Source organism: Pristiophorus japonicus, chromosome 5 (assembly GCF_044704955.1).
Source record: "Pristiophorus japonicus isolate sPriJap1 chromosome 5, sPriJap1.hap1, whole genome shotgun sequence".
NCBI lineage: Eukaryota > Metazoa > Chordata > Chondrichthyes > Pristiophoridae > Pristiophorus > Pristiophorus japonicus.
In genome coordinates this window covers 205,482,263-205,504,046 of record NC_091981.1, presented here as the reverse complement: position 1 = coordinate 205,504,046, position 21,784 = coordinate 205,482,263, and the positions used below count along the sequence as shown (strand labels likewise).

At 46.2% G+C, this 21,784-nt stretch overlaps 1 protein-coding gene across 8 annotated transcripts in view; it reads left to right on the top strand.

Annotated features, from left to right (window-relative positions):
- Nucleotides 1–21,784, top strand: part of dazl (deleted in azoospermia-like) — a 160,051-nt gene that overhangs the window by 83,605 nt on the left and 54,662 nt on the right. For 4 of the 8 annotated variants that reach the window (XM_070881247.1, XM_070881245.1, XM_070881244.1 and 1 more), the window contains 4 exons: nucleotides 8,616–8,696; nucleotides 10,168–10,218; nucleotides 19,202–19,324; nucleotides 19,997–20,053. In XM_070881247.1, the coding sequence (XP_070737348.1) occupies nucleotides 8,616–8,696; nucleotides 10,168–10,218; nucleotides 19,202–19,324; nucleotides 19,997–20,053 (312 nt within the window). Of the gene's footprint in view, nucleotides 1–8,615; nucleotides 8,697–10,167; nucleotides 10,219–19,201; nucleotides 19,325–19,893; nucleotides 19,965–19,996; nucleotides 20,054–21,784 lie in introns of all 8 variants that reach the window. The other 4 variants (XM_070881250.1, XM_070881251.1, XM_070881249.1 and 1 more) reach the window with 2 other exon arrangements.

Genomic DNA, 21,784 nt, shown 5'->3' with positions numbered 1-21,784 from the left:
ATCAGAGCTGCCTGTCTGTCCCCCTGACTATTCAATGCTGAATATCAGTTTGAGAGTGCCACGCTCCCGGATTCCTGCACTACCTGCCTCTTCCTTCCCTTCCAGTGGTCACCCACTTGCTATTCTGAACTCTATCTGGCTATGGGATAACCACCTCCTGGGACCTGGGATCCAGGACACACTCGGCCATCCATATGCCGTGCAGTGAATCCAGCTGTCCCTTAAGCTCAGAAAACCCTAAGCTTGAGTTTGAGCTGCTGGAGTCATTTCCTGCAAACATGGACTTCCGAGACATGTGAAGGTCCTGCAGTTCCCTCATAGCGTAGGAATTGCAGGCTATGGATCGTAGCTGTCCCTCCATTCAAATTAGAAACTTATATAAATCACTTTGTAGTTTATTTTAATTGTTAATTTGGTTTAAACTGCACTGCAATATATCTATTCATTCCTCAAAGCAAACTACCCAAAGACTAAATTAAATGATTTACTCAAGTCTAAGAACCACTGAGAAACTAGAAACTTAACTTCGAATCCTCCGGTTCAGTGGCTCCACTCTTCCTTTTGAGTTGGACATGAGAAACCGCCTTCCTCCTCTCCACCGAATTTCTACTGTCACCAAATTCCCAGCTTCCACTCTGTTTGCGGCACACTGTGATTGCAATTTACCAAGCTCTGTGCTTAAGCTTGTCTGGAACTAGTCTTGTTTTTGACTACCTGCTGAGAAATATAGTTCATTGAGAAAATGGAGATGTAGTTATCTTGTACACAAGTTTTTCTTTACCGCTACATTCTTGGTATGAAAAGCTAGATTCGTGCACTAAATCAGATTTCCCACTCTGGAATTGCCACATCAGCCACTGCTGCTCCACAGAGACTTGAAATTTGCTATTAATGTACATGTCGAATTTAAATGTTTCTGATTATTTGCACCAAGACAAGGTGAGATTGAGCGATCAGAAACAATAACTTCCAATTGGATAGCAACTTTTAACATAGAAAATTTCTCAAGGCGTTTCACAGGCGTTTCTGGTAAAATGGATGCCAAGCTAAAGAAGGAGATATTAAGTGGGGTGACTAAAAGCTTGAAAGAGGTGGGCTTTAATGGGGCGAAGGAGGTGGAGCCACCAATAGTGGGGCTCAGAGAGGGAGATTTACAAGTGACTGGAGGTGGAGGTACGCAGAGTTCTCAGAGTGGTGGGGGTGAGCAATGAGGTGAGAGGGGATGTTTTGGGACAAGAGAGAGCTAAAATAAGAGAAAGAGGAGGGTAGCCCAGGATCCAGAAAGAAATGACTGAGTACTACAGAGCTAGAGAGAGAAAGGGCGTCTGACTACAAGGAACGTGGGAGCCAGAGAGAGCAAAGAACCAAAGAACTAGAGAGAGAAAATGGTGGAAGACAGAAAGATGGGCAGCAATATTATGATCTGGATAGAAGAGAATTTAATGTTGCAATGACAACTTTAACAAAAAATTCAAAAGGTAGAAAAGTAAATACCATCGTTCTCTGTGAATGATGGAACCTTTATAAAATACTGGTTAAGCCCCAGCTGGAATCTGGTGGCCTATTTTGGGCCCCGCACTTTAGGAAGGATCTCAAGGCCTTGCACAGTGTGCAGAGGTGATTGGTACCAGGGATGTGGGACTTCAGTAATGTGGAGAGGCTAGAGAAGCTGGATTTGTTCTCCTTCGAACAGAGAAGTTTAAGGGGAAATTTGATCGCGGTGTTAAAAGTCATTAAGGGTTTTGATAGTGAATAAGGAGAAACTGTTTCCAGTGGCAGAAGGGTTGGTAACCAGAGGGCACAGATTTATGGTAATTGGCAAAAGAACCAGAGGTGATGTGAGGAAAAGGTTTTTTTAATGCACTGAGTTATGATGATCTGGAATGCAGTGCCTGAAATGGTGGTGGAAGCAGATGCAGTCGAAACTTTCAAAAGGGAATTGGATTAATACTTCAAGGGGGAAAAATTTGCAGGGCTATAGGTAAGGAGCAGGGGTGTGGGACTAATTCAACTGGGACCTAACCAATGTTTTATAAAGGTTCCATCATTCAAAGATGGCAATGGTATTTGCTTTTTTACTTTCAGAAGAGCTGACACAGGTGCGATGGGCTGAATGGCCTCCTAAGCTGTATCATTCTATGATTTTCCCAGTTTGATTCATGGGCATTCCCTTGTGTGCCTTTCTTTGTAGTTGATGCATAATTTCTTTCTAACTTGTTCATATTTACGTTTTTAACTTTTTTTATACTTTGTTTTGCCTTAGGGTCATGTGACTCTTTTACTTAATAGTGTAATGACTGATTTTGATATCACTAGTTGATAACATGCACTATAATTGAACTGGTGAAATGTATGTACAGATTTAGTCCTTCAGGGTCTTCTGATGTACTGCATACTTGTTAAGTGAATAATGGACCGAAAATTCCAGCCTGGCCAGGTTCGTAAGAAGTGCACGTGAACCCGGCGAGGTCTTGCAAAAGCCGGTTTTCGGGGTGCAATGCTCATGCGCCGAAAGCCGGCTTTTCCGATTCTCTGCATCTCTGAGAAAAGGGCATCTGTGCAGGAGAGATTGAGCTATTTACCCAGCAAATGTCCTTCAAACTTTTACTCTTGGTAAAAGCAGGCACATAGCTTACTTTTACCAGCATAAGAGTTTTAAAACATATAAAAATTAAATTTAAACACTCATTTTTATATTTAGAAACCCTGTTCATTAAGGTAAGTTTTTTTTTTAACACTATTAAAGCAAATTTTTAAAAAATTCCTTAAATGTTTTTTTCTAAAACATTTAATTACATTTAATTTAAATTAATTTTAAATATGTGAGGTGTTTTATTTATTATGCCATATATGTTTTAGGGGTTTATTCTCATTGTACAAGTTCGACCTCCACAAATCCAGAAACCTCAGCACCGATGCTGTTCCGGATTTCGGAACATATTTCCGATGTCTCTAATCCGGAAACGCCCGGGCCAAGGTTCGGGTATTTCAGGATTTCGGAGCCCTTCGGCTGGCCGTATTCTGGGCGAGAAAAACCTGGTTCCGGGCTGCAACGCAATGTCCTAGGGGGAGTGTTTGCCAGTGCTATTAGGGAGGGGTTAAACTAATATGGCAGGGGGATGGGAACCTATGCAGGGAGACAGAAGGAAATACAATGGGGGCAGAAGCAAAAGATAGAAAGAAGAAAACTAAAAGTGGAGGGCAGAGAAACCCAAGGCAAAAATCAAAAAGGGCCACATTACAGCAAAATTCCAAAAGGGCAAAGTGTGTTAAAAAGACAAGCCTGAAGGCTGTGCCTCAATGTGAGGAGTATTCGTAATAAGGAGGACGAATTAACTGCACAGGCAGCAATAAATGAATGATATAATTGGCATCACGGAGACATGGCTCCAGGGTGACCAAGGCTGGGAACTCAACATCCAGGGGTATTCAACATTCAAGAATGATAGATAGAAAGGAAAAGGAGGTGGGGTAGCATTGCTGGTTAAAGAGGAAATTAACGCAATAGTAAGGAAGGACATTAGCTTGGATGATGTGGAATTTGTATGGGTGGAGCTACGGAATACCAAAGGGCAGAAAACGCGAGTGGGTGTACAGACCACCACAGTAGTAGTAAGGTTAGGGACAGCATCAAACAAGAAATTAGGGATGCAATGCGTGCAGTAAAGGTATCATGGGCGACTTTAATCTACATGTAGATTGGGCTAACCAAACTGGTAGCAATACGGTGGAGGAGGATTTCCTGGAGTGTATTAGGGATGGTTTTCTAAACCAATATGTCGAGGAACCAACGAGAGGGCTAGCCATCCTAGATTGGGTGATGTGTAATGAGAAAGGACTAATTAGCAATCTTGTGCGAGACCCCTTGGGGAAGAGTGACCATAATATGGTAGAATTCTTTATGAAGATGGAGAGTAACACAGTTCATTCAGAGACTAAGGGCCCAAGTTTCCACACGCGCCTAGAACGGCGCAGTCCCGACCTGGACGCCTGTTTTTCGTGCCACAAAGTGGGCCTAAAAAAATCCTCCGTATTCTCCACCTACCTGCAGGTCCTCTGGCCCTCGGCGCAGCCAGCACGAGCTGTGGGGGGGCGGAGCCAGGTCCTTGCGCTGAAAACAGTGCCGGGACCTCTGCACATGGAGTGGGCGGCACGCAAGTGCAGTAGCTCCAGGCACCCGAAGCACGCAACCCCTAGCCCTGGCCGAATGGCCTCACTGGGGCTGCGTGAATAAGGCTTCTCCCACGGCCAGATCCTGCTCCCCCCCCCGCCTCCGGACTGGACCCAACACCCGCTCCCCCCTGCCTCCGGACCCGACCCAACCCCCCCCTCCCCGACTGGACCCGACCCGCGCTCCTGCTCCCGCCCCCCCGACTGGACCCGACCCGACTCCTGCTCCCGCACCCCGCCGCCCCCCCCCCCCCCCCCGGACTGGACCCGACCCGACCCGCGCTCCTGCTCCCGCCCCCCCGACTGGCCCCGACCCGCGCTCCTGCTTATACTCCCCCCACCCCCCCCCCCCCCCCCCCCCGGACTGGATCCGACCTGACCTCCCCTTCCCCCTCTCTCTCCCCCACCTGACCTTCCCCTCTCTCTCCCCCACCTGACCCTTCCCCCTCTCTCTCCCCCACCTGACCCGACGCCACCTACCTGTAAATCTGGTGCTGGGGACAGGCCCTGCCCAAAGTCTTGGGCCGGCCCGTTCAGCCTTCGGTCCCGAAAGGCCTGCCTGAAGCACTTTCACACAGGTAGGAAGATGGTTTATTTAATCTTTTCTTTGCATATAAATGTTTATTCAGGTTGGATTTATTTGTATAATATTTGTAGAAGTATAAATAAGGATTTATTATAGAATTTAATGACTTCCCTTCCCCCCCCCCCTCGTTCTGGACGCCTAATTTGTAACCTGCGCCTGATTTTTTAATGTGTAGAACAGGTTTTTTCAGTTCTACAAAAATCTTCTCTTGCTCCATTCTAAGTTAGTTTGGAGTACGTTTTCACTGTGGAAACTTTGAAATCAGGCGTCAGTGGCCGGACACGCCCCCTTTTAAAGAAAAAATTCTGTTCCAAAGTGGAACTGTTCTACCTGACGAGAACTGCAGAAAAAAAAATGTGGAGAATTGCGATTTCTAAGATAGTCCGTTCTCCACCAGTTGCTCCTAAAAATCAGGCGCAAATCATGTGGAAACTTGGGCCCTAAGGTCCTGAACTTAAGGAAAGGTAACTTTGATGGTATGAGACGTGAATTGGCTAGAATAGACTGGCAAATGATACTTAACGGGTTGATGGTGGATAGGCAATGGCAAACATTTAAAGATCACATGGATGAACTTCAACAATTGTACATCCCTGTCTGGAATAAAAATAAAACAGGGAAGGTGGCTCAACCGTAGCTAACAAGGGAAATTAAGGATAGTGTTAAATCCAAGGAAGAAGCATATAAATTGGCCAGAAAAAATAGCAAACCTGAGGACTGGGAGAAATTTAGAATTCAGCAGAGGAGGACAAAGGGTTTAATTCGGAGGGGGAAAATAGAGTATGAGAATAAACTTGCTGGGAAAATAAAACCTGACTGCAAAAGCTTCTATAGATATGTGAAGAGAAAAAGATTAGTGAACACAAACATTGCAGTCAGATTCAGGTGAATTTATAATGGGGAACAAAGAAATGGCAGACCAGTTGAACAAATACTTTGGTTCTGAAGACACAAATAACCTTCCGGAGGTACTAGGGGACCGAGGGTCTAGTGAGGAGGAGGAACTGAAGGATATCCTTATTAGGCGGGAAATTGATGGGGATTGAAGGTCGATAAATCCCCGGGGCCTGATAGTCTGCATCCCAGAGTACTTGAGGAAATGGCCTTAGAAATAGTGGATGCATTGGTGATCATTTTCCAACAGTCTATCGACTCTGGATCAGTTCCTATGGACTGGAGGGTAGCTAACGTAACACCACTTTTTAAAAAAGGAGGGAAGAGAGAAAACGGGTAATTATAGACCGGTTAGCCTGACATCGGTAGTGGAGACAATGTTGGAATCAATTATTAAAGATGAAATAGCAGCGCATTTGGAAAGCAGTGACAGGATTGGTCCTAGTCGGCATGGATTTATGAAAGGGAAATCATGCTTGACAAATCTTCTGGAATTTTTTGAGGATGTAACTAGTAGAATGGACAAGGGAGAACCAGTGGATATGGTGTATTTGGACTTTCAAAAGGCTTTTTGACAAGGTCCCACATGAGATTGGTGTGCAAAATCAAAGCGCATGGTATTGGGGGTAATGTACTGACATGGATAGAAAACTGGTTGGCAGACAGGAAGCAGAGAGTCGGCATAAACGGATCCTTTTCAGAATGGCAGGCAGTGACTAGTGGGGTGCCGCATGGCTCAGTGCTGGGACCCCAGCTCTTTACAATATACATTAATGGTTTGGATGAAGGAATTGAGTGTAATATCTCCCAAGTTTGCAGATGACTAGGTGGTGGTGTGAGCTGTGAGGAGGACGCTAAGAGGCTGCAGGGTGACTTGGACAGGTTAGGTGAGTGAGCAAATGCATGGCAGATACAGTATAACGTGGATAAATGTGAGGTTATCCACTTTGGGGGCAAAAACATGAAGGCAGAATATTATCTGAATGGCGGCAGATTAGGAAAAGAGGAGGTGCAACGAGACCTGGGTGTCATGGTACATCAGTCATTGAAAGTTGGCATGCAGGTACAGCAGGCGGTGAAGGCGGCAAATGGCATGTTGGCCTTCCTAGCTAGGGGACTTGAGTATAGGAGTAGGGAGGTCTTACTGCAGCTGTGTACAGGGCCTTGGTGAGGCCTCACCTGGAATATTGTGTTCAGTTTTGGTCTCCTAATCTGAGGAAGGACGTTCTTGCTATTGAGGGAGTGCAGCATAGGTTCACCAGACTGATTCCTAGGATGGTTGGACTGACATATGAGGAGAGACTGGATCAACTGGGCCTTTATGCACTGGAGTTTAGAAGGATGAGAGGGGATCTCATAGAAACATAAGATTCTGATGGGATTGGACAGGTTAGATGCGGGAAGAATGTTCCCGATGTTGGGGAAGTCCAGAACCAGGGGACATAGTCTGAGGATAAGGAGTAGGCCATTTAGGACTGAGATGAGGAGAAACTTTTTCACTGAGTTGTTAACCTATAGAATTCTCTACCGCAGAGAGTTGTTGATGCCAGTTCATTGGATATATTGAAGAGAGAGTTAGATATGGCCCTTACAGCTAAAGGGATCAAGGGGTATGGAGAGAAAGCAGGAAAGGGGTACTAAGGGAATGATCAGCCATGATATTGAATGGTGGTGCAGGCTCGAAGGGCCTACTCCACCTATTTTTCATGTTTCTAAGGACAGCGGTAGGTAGGAAGATCTGCAAAAAAGTTAAGTCTTTTACAACGATTCAATAGTGAAGTGTCTTAAGATTTTTTTTGTCTTTTGCAATTTTTTTGTTTTCCCCGCTCCCAAGGCCCAACTTTCAACGGTATCGCCCTCTGAGTAAAGTTGGCAAGGACGGGACTGCCATTTCCGCTGATTTTTACCGCTGAGCTTTTTTTGAAAAAAAAATAGCTGAGTGATTAACAGTATTTTTGGCGCAAAATTCCCCCCAAAATACGGTTATTGTCGTTTTTTAAAAAATATATATATATGTCCGGATTTCGGAACATTTTCCAAATTTCAGACTACCCCTCCACGGATCACGAGATATCCAGATTTTGGAACATTCCGGAGTTTGGAACTTTGGATTTGGGAGGTCGAACCTGCAATGAGAACTCGTACAAACGGAGTTCCAATTTTTAGCAATGAGAATACTGCATAGTTGATTGTTGGTCCAGGCCAACGTGACTCCAGCATGTATGTACCTGAAAGACATCTTCCCATGTGCTGCGCAGTGAATCTAGGCCTCCGACTAGAATCCTACGTTCCTCCTTGACCACGAGATACTTTTGTAGGTTTTTTTCGGGTCGGAGGCATTCGTCCAAAGGAAGCCTCCGACTGCAATTTCCCCCCCATTATTTAGATTGTAAAACAATCTTGAGGTGGGGCACAGTTAACTTATCTTGTTGCATAGGGCTAACTACGGCTTTTTCATCTTTCGGTGATCTGTGAGGCAAATCTGTGCAACTCTCTTGCGAAGAGATCAAAGATCCAAGTTGAAGAAATCATGGGAGTTTTTGAAGCATCTGAACCATCCCAAGCATTGTCACTGAGGGGAGGCCAATACCAAAATCCATTTTGCGGAGCAATCTAATATGCATGGTTAATGTTAAAGAATAAGGAAAACTATAATGAAATGCAGGTAAAGTATCCATATGTCCTAATGTTGTAATCTTTCCGTGTGTTTTTAGGGTACAGGGAAGAGATATTGATGGATGCATTGACTTAGTAGAATCCTGTACTTTTTGTTTGTTGCATTCTCGTACCTAACCTTTCATTAGAGTCAAACGAGATTGTATGCTTTTCTCAGTATTTACATTTTTTGGTAATCTTGATCTCATTTAGCTCTTAATTACAATATTGTGATTACTACTCATTTAAATTGTTCACTTTTACATGTAGAAGATCGGATTCAAAGTGTGGTTTTGTTTCCATTTTGCAGACATATTCATATCCCAGTCCCCCTGCTGTGGCATTACCACAAGTCCAGATGGGTTATCCGCATCCTGCATATAATTATCAGGTAAGTTTCATCTTGTACAGTTTGACTTATTTTCTGTCTAGCTTAAATACAAATAATATTTAGTGCATGGAGTTACTAATAATGTTAAACCTCAAACAAGGAACCAAAGACATTTTGAAAACTTACCAATTTGACACAAAATCAACTTTTTAATACTGATTTAGTGGAGGATTTACTTGGATTGAAATTGAGTGGGAGAGGAGGAAGACTAGATATAATATTTTCAATGATTCAACCACAGTTACTGGGAATGTGAGCAGATTTGCATTAATGCCAAATGGATTACAATGTACTAAAATTCCAAATAGAACAGTTGTATAGTAATGAAATTCGTTTATGCTATGTAGTTACAGATAAGCTGGAACACATATTTCCCTTTTTTTTTCTGTTGAGATAGTGGGCCAGAGTTTGCGGTTGGTATGACGGCATACTCCCAAGTACGCTGTCATGCTGCCTTTGAAATAGACAGAAATATCAAACTTGTGATCTGACACCGCACCAACGGGGAAATCCTAATTGCTCGCGCAGAGTTGGGCTAATTGCCCACCAAACTGCCCGACAATTACGTATGAAAATTTTACAGCTGGCGCAACAGGCGCAGGGCCTCCTGACAATTACAAAATCCTAGTTGTTTGTTCATAGATGTTAATTCACAGAAGGAGGCCATTTGATCCATTGTGTCTGCTGATTCTTTGGTAGAGCAATTCAGAGTTAACTCCACTGCCCTGCTCCTTCTCCATAGCTTTGTACCTTTCTCTGCTTCAATATTTACTAATTTTTCACAGAATCTTGTATTTGAAACCCTAGTTCTCTGTTCATTCACACTTTTCATTAAGTATGCGGTCCCTTGTTTTTGTTCCCAAAATGTATAACATCAAATTTATCCATATAGCAGATGCAATTTTATGTGTCTGCCCATTCTGCTAACGTGTGCTTTCCTGCTGTGTTTAATAGGTTCTCATTGTTTGCAAAATCTTCTATTTTTGTGTTGCACGCAAACTTTCTAGTGTTTATATTTTATAACTAATAATGACTAATTACTACCACTGTTGCGTACTTGTATACTTTGAACAAAATCATTTTATATAAATATCGTTTCACAGTTGTTAACTGCAGGATACCAAACCGGCTGGACTCTTGTATTTGTAAATGCAATCAATGAGGAGGATCCATTGGGATTGTAATGGCATGTGTAAAGGAGCTATGTTCTTGCTATTTTCAATTATATTCCCCTTTACTCCCCTCTCCCAATAATGTATGTGGATTGCTCAAATTAGTGTGGAGGATCTCATTAAGGAAAGAGTATTCTATCTGAAAATCTGCAGAATAACCGCTTATAAGCTTCGGTTGTTTACCAATATTTAGGAAAATTGCACAGTATTGTACCTGACTAAATATAAAAGATGGTATCTAGTGCTTTTTCAGAAAAGTAAGAAACTTGAAAATCTATTGTTTTGTGTGATAATTACAGGCAGCAACACAGTGGTCACCAGGAGGTCAGTGGAGATGGATGATGCCTCAGGTGATAACAGCTACACGTGTTGAATCTCTAATAAAGTTGTTCTTGTTCACTTTAGGAGGGTAGCATAATACAGATTTTCTTTCCTGTATGTATAACCGAAGTATTGTTTGTATGTACATGATATACACAACAAACCAAAGGAAACTGATTTTTGAAGGGGTATTTGGATCAAAACTGGCAAGCAACACTCATTAGTGAAGGATGCACAGAATGTATATCAACTGGAAGAGAAGTTTTGTAAGATATTGACCTATTCAAAGTGTTGTGCTTAAGTTGCATTTAAATTAAATTGTTACACCACACCTTTTAGGTGATGAATGTTAGTTAAATTAGTGCAGGACTGTTGCTGACTTTTTAGATTTTTTTTCATTAATCACAAGATTTCATATTTAGTTGCAAAGTCAAATTAGTTGTCAGAGAAAACTGTCCAGTAGGCACATTGTTATGGAACAGGAATGCTAGCTTTAACAGGTATGGATTTAAGAAATGTTTAAGGTCTCTTCAAAGTTTATACGGTTCCAGTTATTTAGTATAGAAAATAAAATTGCCTTCAAAATTGTCATGTTGCCACTGGACAAATTTTGGATCAGTCTGATTTTTTTTTTTGGTTGCCTGGAAATTTCTCAGATGTAACCTAAAATAAAGTCTTGTGTCTCGCATTGTGGAGACATTGTGGCTGAAATTTGGGGTCCCGGGAAGGACTGTTACCGTGGGTGTTCGGCGGCCATTTGGCAAAATCGATTGGCTGCCGTGTTCCGGTCACTTGGCCCCTGCGACGCATTTTCAGCGTGGGAGCTTTTTCAGCGATGTGGACTTCCGCAGCAAGTCAACGACTTCTCCTGCAGTATGGGGCTTGCGGCCGTAGTGACGTCATCAGAGTGCACTACGCGGTTACACCACCCATATTCAGGTTTAAAAAGTGACCTTTTTGTTGGACAGTACCCCTGCTGGCTTTTTGGGTCAGTTCACTTGGCTTGTAGGCCTAATTCTGTGCTCCACAGAGGCCTGCTTGTCAGGGTTCAGCCTTCACACAGAATGGGCTCTGTTGGCAGGGGAACGCCTTGTCCACTTTGTCAGATGCAGGGTGGCACGCAGGAGAAGGTGGCGGGCAAGGGAGGCAGCAGCCATTGCTGCCCAACATCCAGAAGGGCCTGCAGATGGGCGCAGACCTGCACATAGACAGGGTGGCCAGGAGATGGATGGTGTGGGGAGGGGGGTCAGGTACGCTTAACCCCCGCACCACATACTGGGCCAAGAGTCTTGTCCGCAACAGCCTGCAGAGGCTCCCGAACATGAGGAGAAACAGGGAGAAGGCAATCGGTCAACTGCCATGGGAGGTGACCAGCACAGACTTGGGGGAAGGAGGCCCTACGTCAAAGGGTCCACCGACATCCGTTCTCCTTCCTGGAGCTCGGTGATTATCAATGCTTGCGAAGGCTCCGATTTAGGACGAACTGAGGGAGCTTGGCAATGTCCTGCACCAAGATCTGGAGCCTCATACAAGGCTCAGGACCGCTCTGACCGTTGAGACCAAGGTCACCATAACTCTGAATTTTTATGCTGCGGAGTCTTTACAATCTGCAACTGCAGACATAGCCAACGTCTTTCAATTCTCTGCCCATCGCTCCTTCAGGCAGGTGACCGATCCTCTATATAGGAGAAGGGTGGACTATGTCTCCTTTCCGATGACCAGGGAGAAGCAGGTGGAGCGGCAGGCCCGATATGTCCGGACTGCAGGGTTCCCCAGGGTGCAGCGTGCCATTGACTGCACGCACGTTGGCCTGAGGGTGCCACAACACCATCCTGAAGTCTTCAATAGGAAGGAATTCCACTCCCTCAATGTGCAGATGGTGTGTGACCTGGCAGTTGATGCCAGGTGTCCAGGCAGCAGCCATGATTCATTCATTCTGCGGCAGACCAGTGTGTCCACCCTCTTCGTCGGGCCAAATCAGGATTGTGGATGGCTGCTTGGCAACAAGGGATATCCCCTGTCCACCATGCTGCTGACAGCACTTCGGGACCCCAGGACAACGGCTGAGCATGCCTATTCTGGCACCAGGTGCATAATCAAGCACTGCATTGGGATCCTCAAGCAGAGGTTCCATTGCCTGACTCTCCTGGATGGACCTCCATATTCATGGTGGTCTGCTGCATGCTGCACAACCTGGCCTTCATGAGGTCGAGCCAACAGTACCACCTGAGGAGGAGGAAGCGTAGGAGGATCCCCGTCACACCCAGCCAGGAGCTGTCGTCTCCATCGCAACCCTGCAAGGGAGGTGCAGACGTCTCATTGCTGCTCGTTTCACATAATCTTATCCCCACATGACCCTTCAGCTCCTATTTTTCATGGTCATCCCAATGAGTGTCTTGACGCAGAATTGCACACACTCAAATGAAACACCCACCCAGATATATGTCCAAAAAAGAAAGATTTATGACATGATGCAAGTCAGTGCAAAAAGACAACAGAACAAAAATCAGTACCAGAAACTAACACAAACACACAATTTTTTACCCTTGTGCATCTCCTTATAACACCTCTTACGCATGTCTCCCGTGTGGCCTGCCTCATGGGTCTAGGAAAGTGCTGTGGTTCTTGTGTCGGAGCTACAGATGTCCTTGTCGGACGCCCTCGACCACCTTTGGGCCTGGAAGGGCAGGGTGCAGATTGAGCAGCACCTTCCTGAGAGGTTTCAGTCTGGCTTGGCTCGGGCGAGGCCATGCATGGAAGCACTTGCAGAGTGGCAGGTCTGGGGCCTGGAATGTTGAGATCCTGATGGAGCACATCATCAGGATCCTGGTCCGAGGTGCCTGAGTCACTCACCGGAGGCGGCACATTACCACCACCACCAAGTTGGGAAAGATCAGGTCGGTGCTGTGGCGCGACACTGGAAGATGGCCCGTGTTGGACCCAGCTGCGAACGCAACAATGAGATGTTGGATGGCATCGAGCTGAGACTGCATGAGAACAGCCAGAGTCTCAAAGCCAGCAGACATGGCAACAGTTTGATGCTCCATGGCAGCAGTAAGACACTCTGTGGCCTGTTGCCCAGAATACATAAGAGCATTCTAAGCTTCCAGGGCCACAGCCATCCTCTCCAATCCAACACCAATGCACTCGTTCCCTCGCGCCTGTGCTGAAATAGCAGCTGCCTCATCACAGCTGGATCCGCACGGTCACTCTGGGAGTCCACCATCGCCTGCACACTGCCAATGATGGGCTCTGTGGTGTGGGCAGAACTGTTGACTATACAGGAGGCGGACTCCTCCACACTTACCACTTCCGACAGCCTCTCTGGCACCCTTGTTAGTGCCCCCAACACATTTGCGAATACATGGCCTCCATCCTTCTTTCGTAAGCCGCAACATCGATGGCATAATCTGAGTCCTCCTCAGCAGAACTCTGGTGCGGTCTCGTCCCACTGGAGAGATGGAACCTGAGGTTGCGTAGCCCCGTTGCCATGCTGCAGCCCGTTCGGCCCCAGTGCAACACCTAGTGCAGACCCCTGTACCACGTCAACTATATCAGACCACGCACTCCCAATATCCGAGCTGGCGTGTGTGGGTGGAAGCAGTGACGCGTTGGTGCCATCGGTGTCCTCCTCTTCGTCTTCAGTCGCATCCCCAAACGATGGAGTACTCTCGATACTGTCAGCAGGGCTTAACTCAATGTCCTCACTGCTGCAACTTGAGATGTCTGCTGTGATGTGGAGAAGGGTCTCATGACGGCCTCTAGCTGGTCTGCACGGTCTCTCTCCACTCCCCACTGTGCTGGGTATGCTGCCACTCAGTCTGTCATCTGCAAGCATAAATGGGAGAAAGGCTGCCGTGAGGGGGAGGTGGGGGATTGAAGCATGGAGCCTGCAAATAGCATAATTCCCGAAGGAAGGTCACGGTAGGTGTTTATGTATGTAAACCTCACCAGTATGCAAGACTTGCCACCAGGGGGCACACTTGTGGGAGACCTTAAGGGTCACCTGTGCACCCTAGGCAAGCAGGTATAAAAGGTATTCTACCATGCTGCTTCCTCACTCTGGAGTCACATTAAAGAGACCAAGGTCACAACAGTTTGAGCTTACAATACAGCCTTGTGGAGTTACTCTGAAAATAACAATGGGTGCCGAGTAACGGATCACGAACTTTCATGCGGTAATGGCTGCTGTTGGTATTGAGATTTGTTGAGGGTGATGATTGGGAAGCCTTCGTTGAGTGTCTCAACCAGTACTTCGTGGCTAACGAACTGGACATGGCTGAGACGGCGGTCAAGCGCAGGGCGATTCTCCTCACCGTATGTGGGTCTTCGATATATGGTGGTCTCAAAAATCTGCTGGCACCAGACAAATCAACGGACAAGACTTAAACAGAGCTGTGCACGCTGGTTCGGGAACAGCTTAAGCCGAAGGAGAGCATCATAATGGCCAGGTGTCGCTTTTACATGCACCATCGCTCCGAGGGCCAGAACGTGGCAAGCTTTGTTGCCGACCAAAGACGCCTTGCGGGATAGTGTAAATTTGCCGGATCTTTGGGGGACTTTTTTGTGCTTGGAATCGGCCACGAGGTCATTCTTCGCAAAATGCTGTCTGCTGAATCCCTAGATCTGAGCAAGGCCATCACGATAGCCCAGGCTTTCACATCTACGAGCAACAACACAAAACCGATATCTTCACAATCTAAGCTCACCGGCAAGTACTGTGCTTAAAATAATGCTTTTTCATAAGGCCGAACTGTACATGGCAGGCCTACACGACCGCAGAGGCCAGACCTAGGGTGACTCAGAGTCCATCGTGGGGCATGAATGCGTGTCCATTAACACCATGTTGGCGCTGCAAGGGCTGTCATAGTCAATCAATGTCGATTCAAGCACGATGTGTGCAAGGGCTGTGCAACAATGGGGCACCTCCAGCGAATGTGCAAACTGTTACATTCATAATAAAGCAATGTAACTGAGTACTGTAGACATGAGTAAGTGTGACCTTAGCTCCTTTATTCAAACTCGAGTGCTGGTACAGCTTGGGAGGCCTGCTTATTTATATATAGTGCTCCCAAGGGATGCTGGGATCCCTTGGGATTCCCAACAGGTATGCCCTCTGGTGGCGGTTTGATACAGGTTGCATACATAACACAAACGACCTGTGACTCACCACATGGCTGAATCAGGAGAGGATGACCGATACAGCAAGGATCACGCTGAACGAACAGGAGAGGCAACTCAACCTGAGGATGAAGAGGAAGTATATGGGATACACCAAGAGCCCTCCGATAATGTTAAAAGTTAAACTCAACAGCACTCCAGTCTCCATGGAATTTGACTCGCCCCCGTGTCCATCAGTAACGAGCCAGAAGGCATTCGAGAGGCTGTGGGGCAACAGAGTGGGGCGACAGAGCACAACGACCCAAGCTGATCCCGATTCGGGCAAAGCTGCGCACCTACACCAAGGAACTGATGCCAGTTATTGGTAGTGCGGACATCTAGGCTGACACTCCATGAGGGAGCGGTGCACGATTTACCACTGTGGATTGTTTCAGGTGATGGGCCAACGCTGCTTGGTCGAAGGTGAATGGGGAAGATTCGATGGAACCGGGAAGACCTCTGCGTACCTTCTCCGGCGAACGACGTCTCCCCTTGCTCAAAGGCTGAGCAAGCCCCCAATTTCAGCTGAACCAGGCATCGAAGGGCAGATCCCCGAGGCACAGGCCGCTCATCACGACCACGAGGAGGTAAAGATCAACTGAGCAACGGTACAGGTGCAGTACCCACCACCTAAAGCCGACGACCTCTTCACGACGATGGGAGAGGCTCCAGGTCGACCAAGCAGAGTGGGACTCCGGCCGAAATATCCGAAAGAGTCTTCCTGACGCCAGACACCAAGTCCCTGGGGAGGAAGATCGCGGCAGTCGGCATCACTGACACGGACGAGAGTGCGTCCAGACCACAGGATGTCACCGCAACGAAACAGGCATGTATTGCCCAGCAAGGAAGATGACTGGGTATGGAGCAAAGGTAAAGGGACGACTGCTGAGAAGGCCAAGAACCCACTACGTTCCAATAAGTTTGCACTGTGTCGACCATGTGTGCACTCTTTCTCGGCTAGTGATGAATTATCATATGGGGTCGGGGGTACCTTACAACAAGCCAAAGTAGCGGGCAAACACCAACCGGTCATATATATATCTGACAAAGTACTTGTAGCAAGTGATGTGTTATCACACGGGGTCGGGCGTGTTGTACAGCAAGCCAAAGTAGCAGGCGAGCCCCAACCGATTGTACATGTATCCAATAAGTTAACCAAGGCAGTAGCCTGCATTCACCGGACAAAAGAGACGTACCAAAGAGTGTCCTAATATTTGCTCGAGTCAGACAAACTGCCAATCTCAGTTTCTGGAGAGCAGAGGCACTATTATCAATGCTTTGTTTCGAATATGTCTAACACTGTGCACTGTAACATGATCCGCACTGAGAATGGCACTGATGCCCTCAGTTGGCTACCGTTGCCCACCACCGGGGTGGAAACGGCGCAGCCCGCCGACTGCTCGTTGTTACGGAAGCGCTAGAAAGTGAGGGGTCAGCCCTAACGGCTCCCCAGTTTAGGACCTGGATCAGCCAGGATCCCACGTTACCGCCTGCTAATGGCGAACTGCTGGACGGGATGTTGCAGCTTATCCGTTGCAAAGACGAAATGCTCATCCCATCAGATGGGGAAACCTGCAACTTTGCAAAGGAAGGCTACACACAGTCGGTGGTCCGGGGCCTCCATACCATGGCCCAGGCTCCATGGGGACCACGCAGCCTCCCGCCACTATTGAAAGTCTCAAGGCCATATCGGCCACCCTTGGCTTGCCAGACCTTAGGGTCAGCGACAATAATCCAGAGCGGGCAGCCCAAATCATAAAGCCAAGCACCACACGTGTCACGGTAGACTCCCTACAGACCCGACTATCCCGGGTGCTACGCAGTCACCGAACAGAATCACTCAGAACCGAGCCTTCCGTATGCTATCAGCAGAGCATGTACCATGATCGCACAGCCCCTCCACACGACATCAGAATAAACGATGTAGACCATGTTCATGGCACCAGATGGGCTGCTAGCACTGTATTAGCCAAAGAGGGGAATGGAGTGTTTGTTGTGAAGCCATGTAATGGGAAAACGCAGAAAGCATTTGGACCAGACCAAACTGCGAAGTACAGATAACCAGGAACCACTGTGAAAGGACCTGGCTCCCAGCGACCCACTAACACAATCGACCTCGCTGCCAACCACGAGGATGAACATCATGCCTGAGTTCGATCAGACCAGCTGCGCGGCTGTGCAGCAATGATCTGACCAATTCACCCATGTCAGGACTTCAACTCAGGCGATCAACCCGGGAACGCAAAGCGCCAGATCACCTCAACTTGTAAATAAAAACAAAACAAAAGACTTTGGGGGTTGGGGGCGGGGGAGAGTGATTGTATGTATGTATGTATGTATGCATGTAAACTGTACCAATATGTAAGACTTGCCACCAGGGGGTGCACCTGTGGGAGACCTAAGGGTCATCTGTGCACTCTGGGCAAGCAGGTATAAAAGATAATCTACCATGCTGCTTTCTCACTCTGGAGTCACATTAAAGAGACCAAGGTTACAACAGCTTGAGCTTACAATACAGTCTTGTGGAGTTATTCTGAACATAACAATTGGCGCTGGCGTATTCCGGAAAAGAGCGCATTAAAGGACGGTCTCACTTCCATGTTGCCCTCATCGGCGTCGCTAGTGCCACGGGCCGTCTCATCTGCAAGCATAACTGGGAGAAGGGCTGCCGTGAGGGAGAGGTGGGGGATTAACGCATGGAGGCTGCAACTAGCAGACTTCCAGAAGGAAAGGAACAGTAGACGTTGGAGCATTCAAGGAGAGAGTGCTTTAAAGGAGGGCCCTCACTTACCCACATCAGTGTCAGCAGTACCCTGGCCTGCAGGGAAGGCACCATGTCTGCCCACGAGCACCTCAACTCTCTCCTCCAAAGGTCTGAGGACCTGGATGTCTGCCTCGCCACCACCAGTCCTCCTTTGCTCCATTCTATTGTGAGCCAGTTTGTCCTGTAAAACTAAGAATGGTTGGTGAGTACCACTGTGATGATGCATCAGAAATGATTGCATAAGTGTTTTTTCTTCCAAGGTCAGCAATTGGTGGAACAGGTACTCACTTTAATAAGACGGATGATATAATTGAAGCGTTTTCTGCACTACGTGGGAGTCCCGTCATGAATGGAGGTGCCTGAAACCTCCCCTGCAATCTCCCTCCATGTATTGCGTAATGCCTCACGATTTGGTCTCCCCACGTCGGGATAAATCAGTCTCTTGCCCTCGACACCCTGCATGAGGGTCTCCAGCTCGGCGTCAGTGAAGCGGCTTGCCCTCCTTGGTCCACAAGCACCAGCCATCCTGCAACTCAACTCCTTCACTCCTCAGGACCTAGCTGCAAACCCTGACCTTTAAGAAGGCTCGTTATATCCACATTAGCAACATGCTGAATTTATTTGTGGTGATCCTGCTTAAATCAAGACATCTACACCGCTAAACTACTGTTTGCAGCCGCTCCTTAGCGCACGACGGGATTTTTTTTTTCTGTTGAATTTGGATCGGGGGCCCGCTGCAACGCCAGCTTTCTTGCGAACCTGAATTTTGGCCCAATTGTTTTTATTTGTTTTTAATAAATTTTCATTAGCAGCAAAGAAACATCAGCACCCAAACCACAGTTCCAACTTTTTCTCCTCTACGTTCCTGTCCAGTTTTGGGCTTGGCAATGGGGACAACCCTAATAAAGCAACTTAGGAGTATGAAGTCATTTCTTAAATTAACTGTGCAAAATAACCTATATTTAGATGATCTTGTTGAACCTAACTTACTGTACAACTTAACTCCTCAATTTTTCCGTAGATATATTTTAAGCTTTAGTGCAAAGAACTAATATTTATTTACTTTCCACCCCCCCCTCCATATTTAGCCTGCCACAGGGACATACATAAACTCCCCATACCCTGAAATGATTAATCCAGGAACTGTGTTTGTGCAGAGGGAATGTGATGCACAGCAAACTCCATCTTCACCTCTAGATTCTGTGGAAAAGGTAATCAACTAATCTGCAAAGACTGTTTTGTGAAATTGTCTCAGTCGTCCTTCTGTGTAAAAATAATACCAGAATTATGTGATGAAAGTTGTTGCAAAATTTATAATCCTGTAGATTGGAGGGAGGGTCATTGTGTTCTCAAAATTTCCCTGCTCTTTTAAATCACAATCTATATAGTCTCACACAAGGAAAAATGTTAGGATTAGTTTTAAGTAAATTTGTTTATTTTCTCCTTGTGCTGTTTGAAACCCAAGTATCAATTTACTTGGATTTTTTTTTTCTGGCAATATGGTCTCTGGGTCATGCCAATTCTTGCTTTTAAATTTTTTTAATTTGATTTGTTCTTGCCCTGTGGGTGCCACTGACAAAGCTGCCTTGATTGCCCATCCCTAGTTCCTCTCAGGTTGGGTTGGTGGGCCTTGTTGAATGGTTGCAGTTTTTGTGGTAATGATGCTCCCATGCTGGTAATGGGTAGGGAGTTCCAGGATTATAACTCCCTGATAATGAATAAACAATGATATACATTCAAGCCATGATTATGTATATGACATGGAAATGATTATGCCTAGGATATTGTTGCTCTTGGATCTTTTCAGTGATGGAGGTTGTTGGGAAAGGAGGTGCTGTCGAATTAAGCTTGGTGAGTTGCACCTTTTTTCCATTTGTTTTCAGGATGTGGGCGAGACTAAAGAAACCGAATTTATTACCCATCCTAGTTATCCAGAAAAGGTAATGATGGGCCTTCTCTTTGAACCACTGAAGTCCTTGAGACGATGGTGCTCCCACATTGTTGTGGGATAGCGTATTCCAGTATATTGACCCAATGACTATGAAGGGAAAAGCAATATATGTCCGAGTCAGGATGGTGGGGAACTTGGAAGGTGATAAGTTTTCACACCACTTTGCTGCACTTGTTCTTCTTGGGGAAGGGACATGCTGTTGAGTTGCTGCAGCGCATCCTGTAGATTTTACACATTGCAGCTCCAATGAGCCAATTGTGGAGGGTGTGGATATTGAGTCCAGTGGCAGGATCACTGTTTTGGACGTTGTCTAACTTCTTGAGTGTTGCTATGGCTGCGTCCATCCAGTAGAGTGTTCCATCACACTCCTGACTAAAGCCATGTTGATGGTAGTGAGGCTTTGAAGGGTCAGGAGGTGAGCCACTCCTTGTAGGGTACCCAGCCTTTTCCCTGCTCGTAGCCATGGTTTTGACATGGCTTCTCCAGTACAACTTCTAGTTCAAGATGTTTAGGTATGGGACTCAGCAGTGGTAGTGCCATTGAAGGTCAAGGGGAAATGGCTAGCGTTTCCCTTATTCAAGGTAGTTATTACCTGGCGCATGTAGTGCAAATAATACCAGCCGCTTGTCAATCCAAATTTGGATTCAACTGTTGCGACCAAGTCTGCATCAAGGTTGTGATGAAGTCTGGAGTGAGAAGGTTATTGGCGAGTAGGTGTAACCTGATGGCATTATTGACGACTTCCATCATTGCTGATTGGGAGGAAGCTGTTGGGGCTCTTTATTGCGGATAATATTCCACATTACTAGGTAGATGCCAGTGACAAGGATGTGCATAGGAACAGGAGTGAACCATTTAGTCCCTTGAGCCTGTTCCGTCATGATCTGTGACCTAACTCTGTATATCTGCCTTTGCCCCATATCCTTTAATACCTTTGTTTAACACTAATTTATCAATATCAGATATTAAATCAATAATTGACCTAGCATCTATTGCTGTTTGCGAAAGCGAGTTTCAAACTTCTACCACCCTTTGTGTGTGGTGTTTCCTAACTTCGTTCCTGAAAGGCCTGTCTTAATTGTTAAACTATGTCCCCTAGTCCTATTCTCCCAAGCCAGTAGAAATAGTTTTTATCTTTCCTATCTGTTCCCCTTAATATCTTGACAACTTCGATCACATCACCCCTTAAGCATTTAAATTTCAGGGAATACAATCCTAGTTTGTGTAATCTCTCCTCATAATTTAACCTTTGAGTCCAGGTATCATTCTGGTAAATCTACCCTGCTCTCCCTCCAAGGCCAATATATCCTTTCTAAGTGTAGTGCTCACAGTACTCCATGTGTGGTCTAACCAGGGCTTTGTACAGCAGTAGCATAACCTCTACCCCTGGTATTCGAGTCCTCTAGATATAAAGGCCAGCATTCCATTAGCCTTTTGGATTATTTTCTGTACCTTTCCACGATGATTTATGTACATGGACCGCTACTGTTCCTAGCTTTTTACCATTTAGAAAGCACTCTCTTCTATCTTTTTTAGGTCCAAAGTGGATGACCTCACATTTGCCCACATTGGTCAGTATTGGTATAACCAAGCCACTTTTTGTCATGGACATTCAGATCCTCTATCCAAAGTATGTTCTGTGCCAGTGCCGCCTCCAAGTGATGCTCAACATGGAGGAGTACTGATTATTCAGTTGAGAGCATGTGATAGGTGGTAATTA